At 40.2% G+C, this 17,972-nt stretch overlaps 1 protein-coding gene across 1 annotated transcript in view; it reads left to right on the forward strand.

The window, feature by feature from the left end:
- Positions 1-6,079: 6,079 nt before the first annotated feature.
- LOC103354335 (MAGUK p55 subfamily member 7-like) overlaps positions 6,080-17,972 on the forward strand; it is a 28,164-nt gene continuing 16,271 nt past the window's right edge. Inside the window, exons 1-6 of the mRNA XM_008277663.1 lie at positions 6,080-6,172; positions 7,610-7,687; positions 8,922-9,002; positions 13,195-13,329; positions 16,982-17,063; positions 17,181-17,266. Of these exons, the coding sequence (XP_008275885.1) occupies positions 6,080-6,172; positions 7,610-7,687; positions 8,922-9,002; positions 13,195-13,329; positions 16,982-17,063; positions 17,181-17,266 (555 nt within the window). The remainder of the gene's footprint in view (positions 6,173-7,609; positions 7,688-8,921; positions 9,003-13,194; positions 13,330-16,981; positions 17,064-17,180; positions 17,267-17,972) is intronic.

Raw genomic sequence — 17,972 nt, forward strand, 5'->3', positions numbered from 1 at the left:
TGTTCCCTGAAGATTTGTTTCACTTTCCAATAAACTATGACTTTTATTATAAAATTCTACAAATACTGTCGGGGAACATTCCCTGAAGGTTCCTTTCAACTTATAATAAATGGTGCCTTTTTTAAAAAAAATAAAAATCTTACAAACCTAGCTAACTACTACCTAACTAATGTTCCCTAAAGGTTCGCTTCACTTTAAAATAAACTTTGAGGTTTATTGGTAAATTCTACAAATACTGTTAAGGGAATGTTCCCTGAAGTTTCCTTTCCCTTCACAATAAACTGACTTTTTAAAATAAAAAATCTACAAAAACTGTCAGGGAACATCCTCTGAAGATTCATTTCCTTTTACAATAGACTGTGACTTTTATTATACAATTTTACAAAAACTGACGGAAAATGTTCCCTGAAGGCTTGTATTTATAAAAACTAACTGTTAGGGAACATTTGTTGAAAGTTCCCTGAAGGTTTTCTGGGTTGTGTTTACGACAAATACTTTCTTGTAAAACTCTACCCAAATTAAATGTCATGGAACATTTCCTTAAGGTTCCCTTAAGGGTTTTGTTTGCCGCATCCATTTATAAATTTATTCAAAACAGAAACCTCTAGGAAACCTTCAGGGAATGTTCCTTAATAAAGGCTCCCTTAAAGTTTCTATCTATCTATCTATCTATCTATATATATATATATCTATCTATCTATCTATCTATCTATCTATCTATCTATCTATCTATCTATCTATCTATCTATCTATCTATACCAGATGACACTAAGTCCCCCAGTGCTCAGTTTTAGTTTGGGTTTAATTTTCTATTTTTATAAATAACATTGGGAAGGGGATGCCGACAGCCAAAGTGCATCTTTATGCAGATGACGACACCGTGTATTCAGTTGCCTGGTGTGTGAGCCAGGCTGCTGATGAGCTCCAGACTGCATTTCAACAGTTGCAGGCCTCACTGCAAGACTTAAGGTTGGTTCTGAATTCTAAGAAAACCAAATTTCTGATCTTTTCCAGAGCTCGCTCCCAGCTCTCACATATTGGTAGCATTCAGACTTCATTTGAGGACTTAATTGAACAAGTGTCTTCCTTAAAGTACTTCAGTATCTGGGTGGGTGATCAGCTTTCCTTTACGAATTGAGCATCAAGTGACAAAGGTTACAGGCTGAGTTTTTATTATCGAAATAGGGTCTGCATTAATTTAACAGTGAGGAAAACCCTGATACAGGTGATGGTCTTCAGTGTTTTAGACTGTGGGGGCGTTATGTGCACACCTCCACCTGTACTCTTCGCTGCTTTTCGCTGTTTTTCCAGGTTGCAGGTGCACAGAGAGTAAAACTGGATTTTCCAGCCCCTGCAGCATAATCCAACCATTTGCATGCTCAGGGAACACGTTCAAAGAAAGTAATGAGGTACTGTCAGAGGGTGATAAAACCAGTAAGATCCTTTTAAATAATTAAAATCCAGTGTCTGTAATGCCTTAGGGCCACCCAACTGGAGCATACAGCTCACAGTGGGGTCATTCCATATGAAAATATTCCACCTGGCTCTGCTTGTGAATGTAGTTTATGTGTGTAAAATGGAGAAATAACACGGGTGTTCACATTTAATATATAATACCTTGAACCAATCACACAGATCAAACAAGACTAGAGCTTTCAATGCTTGTTTGAGAGTCTTTCAAAATCAAAATGTGGACAAAGTTAGGCCTTTCATTTGCTACTTGTTTTGACCAACCACCCTTTAAAGTTGACCTAAGATTCAGACACAAGCATAGATTTCAATGGTGGTGCAGGGAATGAATCCTCCCTTGCATGCATTTGTGCCACTTCAACAATAAAGAAATACAGGACTTTTATTTTGAAAAATCACTGCACCGATTACTCACTGTGGCTGGATTCTGTATTACCCTTTACACAAATAAAGACATTCTTATTAGAAATGATGCAGAAAATATGTATAAAAATTGACCAGAATGCAGGAACAAGGAGTTTGATTCCTAACATAAATCTAAAATTATATCTTTTATAATATTGTGACATTTTTACAAAGTGACAGATACAAATATTATTCTAAAAAAAATCTGTATTTCTACTTTTTTTGTTAAAAGCAAAGAATTCCTGTTGTCATGGCTCAACCTAGTTACAGCAACAAGTGTGAGATTCTCCCTCGTCACTGTGGCAGCGCTACATCTGGGCTGGTGTTTTGATCTAAGTATTGCCGGTATTATCCAGCTGTCTGTGGACAACACGAGGCAGCTAGTTAGAGCTGTGAGGACGCCTCCTCCTGGGACACATTCTCTTTATGGATCAGTGACATGAACATTTTGTCCTCTATGAACAGATCACAACGGTCTGGGCTTTTCTCATTTCTCTGGTGACTTTTTAAAAATTGTGGTTTGTGGAGAACGAGACACTGTAAATACAAAAGTGACCTACACTAACTAACTGGAAGTTCTCAGGCAGTTTCTGAACACCTTCCACTGAACTGGACTCTGTGAGGCCAGGATTCATCTGTCTGCTCAGCATCACCCACACCAAGGGGCACAAAGTCTTTTTCCAGTAAATCTCTGAAGGCCAAATAGACATTTTTTGCTCACTTGCTCTTATCATGTGCAGGAAAAACTGCAATCTGCATGAGTACACGTGTTTTTGTAGCTTTTTTTTTTTTTAACGTAGGCTGACCTCAGCTGACTGTAAATCTACAATAGTTGCAGAAGTTGTGCCCTTTTTTTGGTTGAAATTCTCTTTTTATTTAATTGAAAAAGCAAATGATTGTAGTTCCAAACACATCTTGTTTACATCACTAAAGACTTTCTGATATTTTCATTTTTTACATCACTTGGAGCGAGCCATTTGTAATTATCTTCACAATATTAGAGTTAAATACGAAGAAAAGTAGATGAAGGAAGCTGGTGGTATCTACTCACAGGTAAATTCAAGTAAAATCACACCTTGTGGGTTTATGTACTCAGTCCATTTAGTCCAGATCTGATAGAACTTCTCTCTTTTTGGACCTTTAAGGAAAAGGTCGACTTTCACACACTTAACCTCATGTACAAAGTCAGTCCATTCCTCAGTGGTGCTGGTTCTACTTTTAACCATTTTCTTGTGATTTTTCATTTTTTTTACTTGTTGCCAATAAAATACCAAGTTCCTTCTTGTCTTTAATATTTGAAGTTATGCCTTTTTAATAGTTGATAAAGCTACAAGATAATGACATTACATAAGACAAGTACACTGAAAAGACAAATGGTAAAAATGCAGTTATTCCACAAACTTTCCTTGTATTGTTAATTTACAGATGATACCGAGTAAAATCATAGAAATAAGTATTCATTTACACATTAGCTGGAAAAATAAAATAAAATGTAATTGGAAAAAAAGAGGCCAAAGTTGTACTTAATGTCCAAATCAAAAATCTGTATCATTTTTTTTTCTTATATGTTTGGCTACAAAGATACACCATTTTTACTATATTGAAATAGCGAGATGACAAAGTTTACATCCCTCAGACCCGTGTGGAGCCTTTTACACTCATGGAAGAGGAAAGTTGAACACCAGTCTGTGTCCATTCAGCCTTCAGTGTTTTTCATTTGGGTTCTGAGTCGGTCTTGTTTCCAGAACTCTACCAGGCAGGTTTCATCCCTTCAGTCTCTAAGAGTCTCTACAAGAGCTGCAACTGAATCTGAACCTAAATCATTCACACGTTTACTGATAAAACAGGTACAAACACATTCTTTATCAACATATAAATGCCTTTATGTTTTATTTTTTTATTTGTCAGTTTTTGTTTGTCTTGTTGTTGTGTTCTTGCTTGATTTGTAAAACGTCTTTGAGTGTCTTGAAAAGCACTATTAAGTATACTACTAATACTAAGCTACTAAGTATTTGTATTAAGGTCGAGCATCCCCGCGACCCTAGTGAGGATTAAGCGGTGTACAGATAATGGATGGATTATTATTATTGTTATTCTATCCATCCATCATCTCTACACTTTAATCCTCACTAGGGTCGTGGGGGGCTGGAGTCTATCCCAGCTGACTCAGGGTGAAGGCAGGTTCACCTGGACAGGTAACCAGTCTATCACAGGGCTACACTTAGAGACAGACAACCAAGCACACTCACATTCACACCTACAGACAATTTAGAATCACCAATTAACCTCAACATGTTTTTGGACTGTGGGAGGAAGTCGGAGAACCTGGAGAGAACCCACGCTGCCCGGGGAGAACATGGAGACTCCACGCAGAAAGATCCCGGGTGTCCTCACTGGGACGCTCCACCTTGCAGCCCTGTATGGGAACAAATGTAGACAAATGTTTCTGCAAAAAAAAATCTGCTAGAACAATTGCAGTTACTGGATGGCTTCAGCTCAGATCTCCAACAGGCTTCATTACTGGTGATGTGGGGAGGCCGAGGGGGTCAGAGTGTAGTCTGTGGGGGACCAGGTCACCCCAGGTCACCCCAGGTCACCCCAGGTCACCCCTGGGCTCTGTCCCTGCTGCACAGAGCAATCCCACTGATACCCAGCCTGAAATCAATGAATAGTGGTCGCCTACTATCTAATGCTGAGGTAAATCCAGCTTCTACTGGGTTTAACAAATGCCCTAATAGGTCCCCATAAAACCCAAATGAAAATGTAAAATGTGTAAAATAGGAACAATTAAAAAGAATCAAACACTGTGAACTGCTTTAAGACAAAGGAACAAAGAGGCTGCAGGTCCATGTAACCCTCTGTAGCTCTTCAGTCCAATTAAATGTGAGTGACGGTTTTCCTGCAGTCACGTGTGCAAAGTGTTACAGGTCAACATTACGCTCTTCAATTTCCATGTTGCGATTTGTGTATCGATCGGCCGCTGGCTTGATTTAGGTCAACCCTGACACATATTGACTGAATAAGAGGCAGCCTTTTTTTCTTTACTATCTGGCCAGTTGAACATTTCTACAACCTCTCGCTGCGAGTGGATGTTTAAATGCAGCTCGTAGCGTTTGGATGTTGAGCATCAGGGCCCGACTGAGCTGGGCCTAACAGGAATGGACTCGGTGGTGAGTGCACTTTTGTGTTGTTTTGCTAAGCAATTATAATTTGGTTTTCTACTTTAGCAATGTGGGAATTGCAGAAAAGTAACCTCTCTGTGCTGCAAATTAGGTGTAATAGTCGATACTTGCTCATTATCATCCACAGGGTTTTTAAATAGCCGTGGAATGCTAAAATAATTCAAATTGTGGCCTGGATATTGCCCTCTAGCTGTGCTAATACACACAAAATGGATGCATTTGGGGTACAAACTTAGAAATAAACCAGCTAATATTAAATTTATCATCAGATTGGAGCCATTTTGAAAAGCTGATCCTCAAAAAAAGAGTGTACAAGCTAACCTTCAATAAATGTTTATCTTTTTTCTAATGCGATGGAGAATCATTGTAGTAAATACTGATTAATAAAACATGCAGAACTTGAACATTTAATGCAACCAAGAGAAAAAAAAACAATGGTTAATACTAAAGAACATTTAAACCTTTATTGATTTCACATTGTTTCATGGATACTGGAGCAGAAATGTTTTAATAGAAATATCCCATCCCAGCAATAGGGGGCAGTGATATCTCAGAAGAGGCACGCAGCATGTGAAAAACAAATTAAATTCTTTCCTCTCATGCTCCCTATTCCCCCCTCTCTCATTAAAATAAAATAAAAAGACAAGGAAAGCAAATAAGTGGTGTGATTCTGCCGGGGTGTCATTATTTGTTCGAGCTTCTCAGATTGAAGCCGAGCCGAGCTGACCGCAGAGGTGTAATCAGGGGATGCAGATTATTACTGTACAGTTACATCATCATAATGAATACGTGAGAAACCTGAGAAGAGATGCTTTTTATTCCTTTACCTTCAAATTAAAAAAAATAAATAAAATAATGAGTGAAGCTTCCCTGTTAATGCTCATTTATTTGACCTCTCACCTCTGCCTCCTGCTTCCTGACCTCATCCTTCAGCTGGAAATGCAGAACAGATGCAGGTGAAGCGCTCTTTAATATTCTTATATATTCATTCTCCAGGTACATGCAGGCAGCTTTCACCAGTGATGTCTGGAACAGAGTCTCACGTCGACAGAGAAGAGGACTACAGGTTCCTCCACAGCATGTTGATGGAGAGGAAGATTCACATGCTGTTCAAGGTGAAGCTCTGGTTGTTGATGTATTTAATATGCAGAGGTGGATTCATCATTTAAATCCTGTTTTTGGCATTTTAAAAACTGCATCGCAAGGAAAAGTGCTGAATTTATGACTTAAGTAAAGATAGAAAAAGTCAGTAAAACTGCCTGATAGCATGAACGTTTCAGGAAGAATGAGTCCAGAAGGGGTTCAGCTATTGTATATTATAATAATGACTTAGTGACACTAATGCACTTCAGCGTTGCAGCTTGTCAAGACGTTTTTTTTTTTTATAGTTTAATGTGCAGGATAGTTTAGTCTACAGCTATGAATCATGTTTCACAAAATTATGATTCAGTTTGTGGAGTAACTCAAGTACAAGCAGCTCAAACTCGATTATGTTATGAAATACATTCACTCGCTTGATGAAATTTTCTTACTTTCCAGCCGTGCTAACAAACAAGGAAAGATCCGTATGAATAAACCAGGATGAGCTGAATTCAACAACAAACAAAAAAACAAGGAAGCCTGTTGCATTTTTTTAAATAAAAATGTAAGTAATAATGTACTGAAAACATGCATCTAACCTAAATACTTAAAGGGCAATTGTTGTTTTAAGTCCAATACACTAAATGGAATATAGATTTACCTTAAAATCTTCTTTATTGTTACTTTATGTGCTTTAATTAAGATATATTTTAATTACCTCACTTATCCTCTTAAGTTTAAGTGGGAAAAACATTAATTTCCAATTTTTAGAAATAATAACAGACTATTTTCTCAAAAATATGATTTATTATTTCATTATTATGACACGGAAAGACATAATCTTGGCAACTGAAATGATAAATATGAAGAATTTTCACATTATTAAGTTACACTGGAGACAAATTATGTCATCATTAAGAGAAATAAAATCAGACTTATTTGATACAAACTCATATTTAGAAGCTTTCTCAGCATTATGACAAGCTCTGTGTCTTCAAGTGTTGGAAAGCGACTTGTATAAAACAAATAGTTGTCTTAAGGACTAAAAATCTTAAAACTATTTTACCTGAAGTTATTCAGATTAATCTAAATATGTCGACAAAATTAGTAAATGTAATTTTATGTGATAGTAACGCAGCCAAACTTCAATAATTTAAGTACACTGTAAATCAGTTGTTTATGAAATCCTGCCTGATGATGTGTAATTTAAATTAATTCACTTTAATAAATGCAAGAAATGTTACTTAATAAATTTTTTAAAAGGATGTGGTCTAGCTAAGTCTTTCAATAAACTCTTTTTTAATCTTGTAAATATAAATAATTCTCTGTCTTCCTGTTTATCTCCCTTCTCCAAACTACCCGTGTTGATGGTACTGGTGGCAGTAACGGTAGTTGCAGTGTGAGTAGGAGCAGTGCTTGATAAGTACTTCTGCAGAGCAAACCTTTATTATGATCCTTCCCTGTCTTGACAGATCCACGAGCGGCTGAAGCGTTTCGAGAAGCGAAGCCCCGCCCCGGTCCGGGAGGACTCATCCAGTCTGGCCTTAGATGTAAGTGACTCCCTCCAAACATCTTTAGCAGACGGACCGAGAGCCGTACGGATGACTTTCCTGTTACACAGAAGCACGAGTGGAACGTACATTCCTTCCTAAGTCTGCTGCACAAGGAAATGTTATCTCAAAACTCCTCCGATGTTGTCGGCTGTTTTCTACCTGATATCGTTGTGTATCTGAGTTGAGGTCACCGAGGGCGAGCGACGGGCTGCTGAAACCATCTTGTGTGCAGTTCCATGTTTCAGGTTGCAGGGACACAGTTCATTTTAGATTTAACGTGAAGCGACGGAGCGCTCCTGCTAAGAATTTCACCCAAAATAGCACCTACAGTCTCCGTGCATCATATTTAATATCCCACTAATAAATCCATGTCACCACCCTGTCGTTCTTTTACTTTATTCACCCGTCCCACCTTAATTTGCTGATTTTCCCTCCTGGACAAAGTGCAAGGCAGGGATGTTCTTTTTACTTCCATGTACTCGCCTCTCCGACCTCAAACCGCGCTTCCCTTCCATTGTCTTCATCCTTTTCCTTCATCCTCTCCCTACACACTGCGACCGCTGCCATGTTTCCATAGCGTCTCTCTCCCCCGCTCTCCTCTCCATGTCCTCGCCTTCAGTCCCTTTTGCTTTAGATTCGCTCCGACAGCCACTCTCCGCCTGGCTTAAATCATCAGGACCTACTGGAAGGGCCAAACCGTGGTTCTGTTTCCCCTCAGAGAGGCTTCTGTTTGCTCACAGTGGAAACTAATGACCTTCATGCATTGTGTCTCTGGAGTGTGCCTCGACATCTTGAAGCAGTAGAAGTCATTACAGTAATATGCTTGACAAGACGGGCGACTGCACACAGTCACTCGCCGCCTCTCCACTTGCTGCTGACGGTCAAGGCTGCTCTCTGTTTTTGCTGTCACCACAGCTGTCGTGTTGCCTTGAACATTTTTCCGACAGCGGCTACAGACACAAAACCAGAGCAGGAACACTGACAAAGAGCTAACATCGAGACGAGAAAAGTCCCAACGAGGCGATCGGGGTTATACATATGAAAGTGTGGGTCATAAGAAATAATGACGGTGCTGATGATGTGTCACATAAGCGTATAAATATATAAGTTGAGTTGCACCCTTTGTCTGTCTCTCTTGGCTCAACAAACCTCACTTGATATAAATGTATACCTCTAATTATTAATATAAAAAATACATCCTGCCTCTCTGTCTCTTTTTCTCGGCTTCCAGTTGGCAGAGGAGCTGATGAACCAGGGCTGGGGGGATGAAGTCAAAGAGCTGTTTGCCCTCCTTTCCAAACCCCACTTTAAGGTGAAAAGTATTTCCCTCCACATCTATCTGGTGTGTTGCTGTCCGACCCAACGCTTCCCCAGCCGAGTGCTTTTTTTTTGTGACCGGTCTGGTAATTTCAACCAAAGGAAAACACCACACTTAAAAGAAATGGTTTGTCATTTAGCTTTATTCCTGAGAGTTAACAGAGAAGCTCGATGCTGTTCTCTTGTATGATAAATACGAAGCTACAGCCAGCAGCCGCTTAGCCTAGCTTAGCATAATGGTTTTTGTCATAATCATCGGCAGTGCTGCAATTGCAATAGACTGGAGTTCTCCCATCAGACTCCAAGTGGACTAGAAAACAGCATAAGGCCAGTGCTACGCTTTCTGAGTCTGTGAGTTCACCAGAGTCCGCTTGACGTCAGCTTCGTCATCGACCTAAAGGCCCTTTCAGTCAGAATGTGGTTTGTGTGGTTTGCACATAGTTAAGGTTTAACAACATCTTGTGATGGTGAATGTATTGTCAAGGCTTCACACAGTTTGGTTTTGTTCTTTTTGATTTTTTACCAATTATACAATCAATACACAACAACTAGCAAACTAATTCAACAGGTGTCCCCTTCAGTTTTCAGTCTAAGCTAAGTCAAAATTCTGCAATAGCCTAAATATATTTTTAAAGACGCTCCATACCACTGTCTTGAACGATAAATGTGAAGCTACAGCCAGCAGCCTGTTAGCTTAGCATAAAGACTAGCGCGTAGCAGCTAGCTCAGGAGACTCTTTGTAAAGCCAGAACTTAAGCTCTTTATGTTTCTTTAAGTTTGTGATACAAACAAGACGAGTAGTTAAACAAGCTGTTTCCCAGCTACTCTAGTCCAATTTGTGACAAAATGCTGAATCAGGTTTGTTTTCTATTTAGGAGACAGATATGAGAGTCTAGTCCAGTACTGAGCTGTGTCATTAAACAGCAAAACTCCGCAATAGCCTTAATCATTTCAAAAAGAAATAATTCAATTTCATTTGTAAACCAAACATTCTTGCGAGTTGCTTCCTTTTATTTTCAGTCCACTTTCTTGCTAAGCTTCAGAAGCTTGATACCACTGCCTTGCTATGGCCAGCAGCCTGTTAGCTTAGCATAGCTAAGCAGCAAGCTCAGGAGACTCTCTGAAAAGCTACAACTGAAGCTCTTTATGTTTCTTTAACTCTGTGACACAAACCAGTTATGACAACAAGTTAAGCAGTAAAACAAGCTGTTTCCGCGCTCATCTAGTAAATAAACCAGCAAAACGTTGACTTTTGTCTCCTTCAGAACCAGTCATACTGTCTGTTAAGCTGCATTTTTTTAGTCCAGTTTCTTGCTGAGAGTTAGGCAAGAAAGTCAGTACAGCTCTTATATCTGTCCATCAACAGGTACGGTTAGCTTAGCTTAGCATAAAGACAATTATTCTATGCCCTGACTGCTAGCTGTAGCTTCCTACTGAACAGACAGATAATAGAAACAGCGAAAAGCCTGCAAATAGAGTAAACTAAGAAAAAAATTAATCCCATTTGCAAACTGGACATCCTTGCTAGCTGTGGACACCACGCTAATGCACAATAAATATGAAATAATTAACTGATCGCTAGCAATAGCCTCTTATTTAACAGACATATGAAAATCTAGTCTAACCGAGTGTCATTAAATAGCAAAAACACAACAAACAAAAACGGTTTAAAACTTTTTTAGTTCGCTTTCCTGCTGAGAGTTTGTGTGAAAATAAACTCAGTGTTAAGTTCATAGGTTCTAATCATCTACTCAGTGTGTTGACTCATTTTTAGGGAAACAAACTGTTGATGTATTTTCAGATTCCAGCTGCTTTCACTGATGTGATGTGTGTTACATATGTTGGGTCAAACACAGAGACCTCAGGCCTTCATGGGGAATGTGGTTTAATTGATACAGTGAAGAACTGCATAAGTGAAACTTAATGAATCTTCAAAACGAGCCAATGGAAAGAGAGGTTTGTGTTTAATGTCATACTACGAAGAAGTTGTCACTCCACTCCTCTGAGACACAAGTTCTGCCTCTCTCTCTGTTTTGCAGTAGATTCAGTTTTACCAATGACCAGCTGTTTCCTGTATTTTTTAAGGTCTTAAGAGTCGTAGCGGTTTTTCCATGACATCAGAAAATCAATACTGCTCTCATATCTGTTGTTTAAATAAGAAAGCTTCAGCCAAGGGACAGTAGGCTTAGCGTAGCATCAAGATTGGGAGCAGGGGGGGAAACAGAAAGCTCTGCTCCACAGGTTAAACAAATACGCACAACTAAAAGCCAGAATCTGTTGTTTTGACATATCAAACAAATCAGATATAACATGCCGGTGTGTGGATTTTGTTACCCTTCTAGCTTTCTGTTTACCTCCTAACAAGACGGTGAGTGATTGGATCTCCCTGTAACATTACTGCAAACACAAGAATGGCCTAACTTGTGAAAGACTGACCTTTTCTACGGCTTGTAATTCTGATTTGCATGGACAGTTTTTGGATCCATTTGGAAGATGTTGCTCTTCTACCTTCATCTGCTCCAGTTCTTCCCTTTAAATGCACCTATAACAACAAAATGACCCCACTTATGAACGGCGTAATTACACGTTCATCCACTTGACACTGGAGCCGTAATCCGAGAGGCCTATTTCCATGCAGTCAGCTTCATCGCAGCTATTCTAAATTCGCTCGGACGGCCCAGCGCTGGAGCTCACACACGCATCAAAAGGCTTACAGCATTTCCTACAATCCGCTCTCGTATGATTCACACAAAGTGGCAAATTAATCCAACTGTAAATTTTATTTAAATTGATTTCACCTCATCATTTTGCCCGCTGAGAGGTGCTGACATCTATTAACCGCACTGGCACTGGAGCTAATCTACTCCCGAGTTATGTTTATTAGTGTGCGCTGATGTCGAGGCCCAGACTACTCAAATGCGCGTTTCCTTATTTCAGATCTGCTGACAGTGATTTTTTATTATTTTTTTTCTTAGATGCACACACACGTACATGCACACAGCATATGGTTTTCCAGTGAACTGCAGAAGTCGTGGCTTTTTTTTTACTTAATGAGGAGCCGAAGCCAGCCGACAACCAACAGGTTTGTTTAAACAGCCCTAATGACCTGTTTGTTCTTGGCCACGGCGCAGCGGCTCACACATACTTATGAGAGACACTGGCTATAATATTCTGTAAATGAATGTTTGTTTTTTTGAAAACGTGTCTCTGAAAGTGGCCAGAGACACATTGCTCACGCGCTGGCAGCTTCTGAGCAGAGCAACTGTTGATGGACACGAGGATAACAAGTAGACTAACTGACAGATGGATTGGCTGATTGTTAAAATTAAGTTGATGAGCAGATGTTTCCCCTTCTTCTCATTCTTTATTATTACAGTAAATTCCCTTTTTTGGGGGGAGAAAAAATGTACTTTGTGCAGGCTCACAGCGAGAGATTATCCTGAATATTGTTTTTCTGCAAACAAAAACTGAGGGTCGTACGCTGCCAGAGTTAACAGAAAAAAAAAAAAAAGAGCTTAAATGAACTGTCTGGAAATTGATAGTGAGTCATAGATCAATTTGCAGTCCTGCACTGTGGAAGAAGTCTTGAGCTTGAGCGAAGCCAGGGGACTGCAGGCGGAGGTGGTGTTGGTGATGTGGGGGGTTGCTTTCAGGTGGCCCGCAGGCTGGCAGCGCCATTCAAACTAAATCAAATCGGGCATGTTGGCGCTGGACGGTTCGTGACCAAGTAGAAAGTGCTGCCTTTGGATTGAGTCGGAGCGCAGGAAGGCCGGCCAAACTTGTTGGAATTTTTGCGCAGCCTAACTTTTTAGTCACCTCCAATTAGTCTCCGGGGACTGGTTGCTTTATTGTATCGCTGTCTAACATTTCTAAAGTTCCAGTTAATCATCTTCAGCTGATCCGCTTGGTCCAAGAACGTCACCTGCGCTGGTGAAATGTGGTTCTTCTGCACCGCTCCGACCAGAATGAACGCCGTCAAACCAACAGTTTTGCAGTAATTACGCTGATGTTTGTTCACAGTGTTGAATTTTGCAGCCAACTTGTCTATTTTCATTACGCTCAAAGGACGTGTTGGCCGGAGACGTTTTGTCTGTGCAGTGTTAGGTTAATTTAAGGATTCTCAGCACAGTCTGTTATCGGGATCTGAGAGCTCAGCGACTTACATCTTCACTGTATTTCCTTCACAGACTCTCTTGAGTGTCCACGACGCTGTGGCTCAGAGAGACTTTGAACCTGCTCTGCCACCGGTACCTGACGACGCACTGGACGACGACGAGGATTCGGTCAAAATTGTCAGTTTGGTCAAAACAAACGAGCCCCTGGTCAGTATCCACTCAACAAAAGTCAAGACAGACATGAGAGGAATGTCATTTGACTCTCCCCAGTGAGCATTTCTCTGTTGAGTAGATGTTCAAAGTTCAAGTATGGACACCAGTTGATTGAATATTTGAACATTTAGACCATATTTCCAGGTGAAAACTTTCATCCTCTATTGTGCAACTTATAGCAGATCGCTATTTTGGAGGCTACCCAAGAACAGCAAAACAAAGACCTAACAAGGAGGAGCAATAAGAAGAACAATAACCTACTTAGTTAACCAGCTGCTGCTAAAAGATAAACACACACCACAGCCTTGTACTCCTCAAACTGAAAGGTCAGAGGGCACATTTACCCTTAAAAGCTGTAACTCCAAAGTTGTTCAGCATGTACTGCCTCCATTACAATACAACTTAAGGGCGGCTGTGGCTCAGGTGGTAGAGTGGGTTGTTCTCCAATCACAAGGCTGGTAGTTCGATTTCCTGCTCCTCCACAGTCGAAGTGTCATTGGGCAAGACACTGAACCCGAAGTTGCTCCCAATGGCAGGCAGCTCCTTGCATGGGTGAGTAAGAAACACATTGTAAAGCACTTTGGATAAAAGCACTATACAAGTGCAGACCATTTACGATGTCCTGGAAGCTTCTCATTCTCATCACAGCACGCAATCTGTATGGTAGAGATCCATGATTTGGGAAAAATATCTAATTGTGAGAGTGCCATTTGATTTGAAATATATATTAAATATATATTACAAATTATAGCATTGAGACCCTGACAAAAGGAAGGCGGCGTGAATCGGTAAATCCATTCACCAGACAGTTTAAACCTTGGGTCAGGTACTCTGTATATTCTAAGTCCTGCGATTTGCTAATTGAATTACTGCACATTTCAATTCTGATTTGGAATCAATTCGCTGTTCAGGCCTACTATTTAGGACATTATATACTAAACAATGAATGCCTTGGAATGACACGTCCCTGTAGACCACATTTCGCCGATTACTGCAGTATGACCTCAGGGAAAAAATCTTTACACTGATCAATATCGTCTCTCTTTTGACCTACAGCTGCACAAACTATCAAAGTGATCCAACAAATTTGGGTTTTTAGACAAGTTGGTGCTGTGAGTGCATTTTATCTAGTTGAGAAGGCGAAAAGCTCTTAGGCATTCAGATTTAACCCTGTTCAGGACTTTTGGGGTCTTCTGGACATTTGGTTTAGGTGACTGGTATTGTTTTTTTATTTTTGCAGATTTTTTTTAATTATAAAAAGAGGGACATTTGTCATACATTTGGAAGCTTATCAGTATTAGTATAAAAGTCTATAATGAATACCAACAAATATTTTGCACGTATTCTTTCTTGGGGTTCAATGAACCCCAAAAGACCTTCTACATATGGAAACATGAAAGTCCTAAATAGGTTTTAATATCACACACCAGATCTGGTTTGTGCTCACTGGGTTGGCAGGAAAGCAAACAAGCATATTTCATTTTGAAATAATTCTTTAAAGGCAAACTAAAGAAACTTAAGTGTTGGATTTATGTGATGGATTCATACGGAACCAATGTGGTCAGTTTGCAGGCGGGACCTTCTGTATCCTTATTCTTCTTCAGAATCAGTTTCTGGCTTGAAGATGTTTGGCTGAACTAATCCAATATTACAGGCAGAGTCACAGGTGAGCTGGTGTGCTCAAGCTGCAGTGGTTAGAAAGAGATAGGAACTTCACAGATCCACACATTTTAAAACAGTGAAGAGTTCCATCTGAGCCATTTTGATGCAGAAAAGGTTGATTTTCATGTAAAAAAAAAAAAAAAAAAACCTTCTGAGTCTGTAACTGATGCACACAGATGAGTTTTTAGGGGTTAAGTCGTTCACCGCAGAGGGCCTTGAAAATCTGACATTCACAAGTTACAAAAACACGAGCACCAAACAGTGAATTCCTTCTGTTGCTGTGCTGCATACCAGCCTGTTTCGAATAGAAGCTACCTGTTCCTCATAACCAACAGGAACGCAAGCACTGAAGTTTAAACAACCATGTAACAAGGCAACTGCGCTTAAAAATATGTAATTTGTCCCACCGCCATAACTGACATGCACCGGCGGCTTCAAGCCATGAACATATCCAAGTTGAATTTCTCTCTGGAGACTGAGTTTATGTCATGTTGTCAAGCGGCGTGACTGCTAAATCCACGTATGCCAAGGTGTAGCAAGACGAAAGCCTTTGACAGGAAACACGACAGGAAACTTCAGCGAATGTTCCCGCCGCAGCCTGGATCACCTTTGCCTCTGGGCTGCGACTCTGGGCCGCTTTCTTAAACCAGGAATTTACTGAGTCAATTATTCCACATCTTTGTTGCCATATATCTGCCGTAATGCACAACATAGCTTCGGCATTGTTGCGTGTATGCGTGCGTAGCGTGTACCTACAGTGCATCAGTGCAAAAATTATGCCTCTTGTTGAAGTATTTAAAGCAGCGCCGCACGTTTAAAGGGATCAGGATGATTTCTTTTCTGTTTCTCATGTAGATCAACTGGTTTCAAGGTCTTCAATCATAGCTCATTTTCTTGATGCTACTGGAATGGTCTGCGTTATTCCACCTTGTTCCATGTCATTGTCACTTATTTCAGGAAATTTCCTGGATCAAGACAAACTGGACAGAAAATCAGCAAGACTACAAAGAATGCGTACCTTCGCCAATGCCCCAAATCCTCCAAATTTGTTTTCTTAATGATGAAAAAAAAAAAAGTTTTTCTTAGCCGCATTTGGATCAGGAGCAGCACAGAATGCACACAGTGGTGAAAAGCCACGGGGTACATGTGCCAGATTTGTCCCAATCAAGTAGGCCCAAGAGTTTATTAGAAAAATAGCAGAAATATTGAAAAGTGCCCTCGAATGCAAGGTTAAAATTCCTTTTAAAAATTCCTGGATCCACATCAAAAATTAGGCATTTGTTTTTTTTACCCCGTGGCTTTACTTTCCAACTAATTTCAGTGAAAACTGTTGACAGGTTTTTGAGATATCCTGCTCACTAGAAAACAAACATGCCAAAAATGTAACCCTCATGGCGAGCATGGGCTTAATCTTTTTTAAGAAAAATATGATTTGGGGTAAATAATGGAATCATTTACTTAATGGACAATTCTGCAGTGTGTGTGTGTGTGTGTGTGTGTGTGTGTGTGTGTGTGTTTTAGTGGCTGGGCTTCCAAAAGGCCCTTTTATACCAATAATGGGGAACATACTTTTGTATTGATCCCAAAACTAGATTGGAAGGGGACTGACCTTTTTCTGACATGCTCTCTTTGATCGATCCAGCATGTTCCCGTTTTCCAGACAACGGGGTTACACCCGAGCATGAGCTGATTGTAGTCAACTACATAAGATGCTCTTTCCATTGCGATTTACTCCACATCAATAACATATGCTGAATATAAAGCTGATTTGGATAACCCTTTCCAGCGCTTTGTGTGTTACATGAAGGCAGCCGGCTAAACGGTCCCGTCCCGATACAAATAACCTTCGCTGGAATGAAGCGGCTCTAAATAAGAAGCTTGTCTGGGCTGTAATAAAACCAGCATGTTATTTTCGCTCTCCACAGTTTGACCTCTTTGTCTCTCTTCTGCTTTGTCCGTTTATTCGCTAATCGCCATCCTCAAGGGGGCAACAATTAGGAGGGATAAATCCACCGGGGCAATTTTTGTGGCACGAATCATGAGAGGAGGTGCAGCCGATAAAAGCGGTAAGCTGATCAATTAAATTATGCTTCCTTTAAACCTCACTGTACGTTCTGGTAACATTGCAATGGTGCACGTGAAAGCAGAGCATATTTTCCATGTGTATTTCCAATGCTTCGAAGGCCTGATCCATGAAGGAGACGAACTTAAAGAAGTGAACGGCGTCTCACTGGAGCACAGGAAGCCAAAGGAAATCCTTCCTCTACTGGTTAGTCTCACTTCTACCACTCAGTCTCACAGCGCCTCCTTCCTCCTCCCGCTCCAAACCTTTTCCGTCCTCTTCTTGAGGGATAAGGCTCGCTTTGTTTCATATTTTTATGATTGTCAACAAATCTTATGAAAACGCCAAAACCAACAAAGTGGAGCCCTGCAAGGGGCTGTTTTCTTAATCCAACTCCCTCAGACCTTCTGACCATTCGCGCCCCCGCAATATACAGTTACATTGATTTTGTGTCTTCTGCCGTCCTGCAGGGAAAACATGTTATTGTACTCTGTAGGATTAACAAAGAGACGCATATCTGTCTGTAATAAAGCAGCAAAATTACAATAACATTCATAAGAATTACAGTTATTCTAGTCAGTAAGTACACATCTAATACTTCGATTTTATGCGTCTGTAGCATCTTGTTTATTATTCAATGCAGTTCTCTACAGGGAAGCATCAGCCTGTGTCTGTGGCTCTCGTCTTCAAGTCCATTTGTACCTGTTGAATATGCAAAGCTTAAAAAAATACCCCACAAATATACTGTGTAGTGAAACAATGCAGTGATTTCCTAAAACAGTTGATGGTTTTGAGCAAATCTTTCTCAATCAGAAGGAAGCAGCACATTTATTTAGAGCTTTTATTTCCTCCTGCAGATTATTCCACATTTGTTAATCCACCGATGCCAAAGCAGCAGGACAGTATATTTGGA

The sequence above is a fragment of the Stegastes partitus genome, unplaced genomic scaffold (genome assembly GCF_000690725.1).
Source record: "Stegastes partitus isolate 25-593 unplaced genomic scaffold, Stegastes_partitus-1.0.2 Scaffold105, whole genome shotgun sequence".
Lineage (NCBI taxonomy): Eukaryota > Metazoa > Chordata > Actinopteri > Pomacentridae > Stegastes > Stegastes partitus.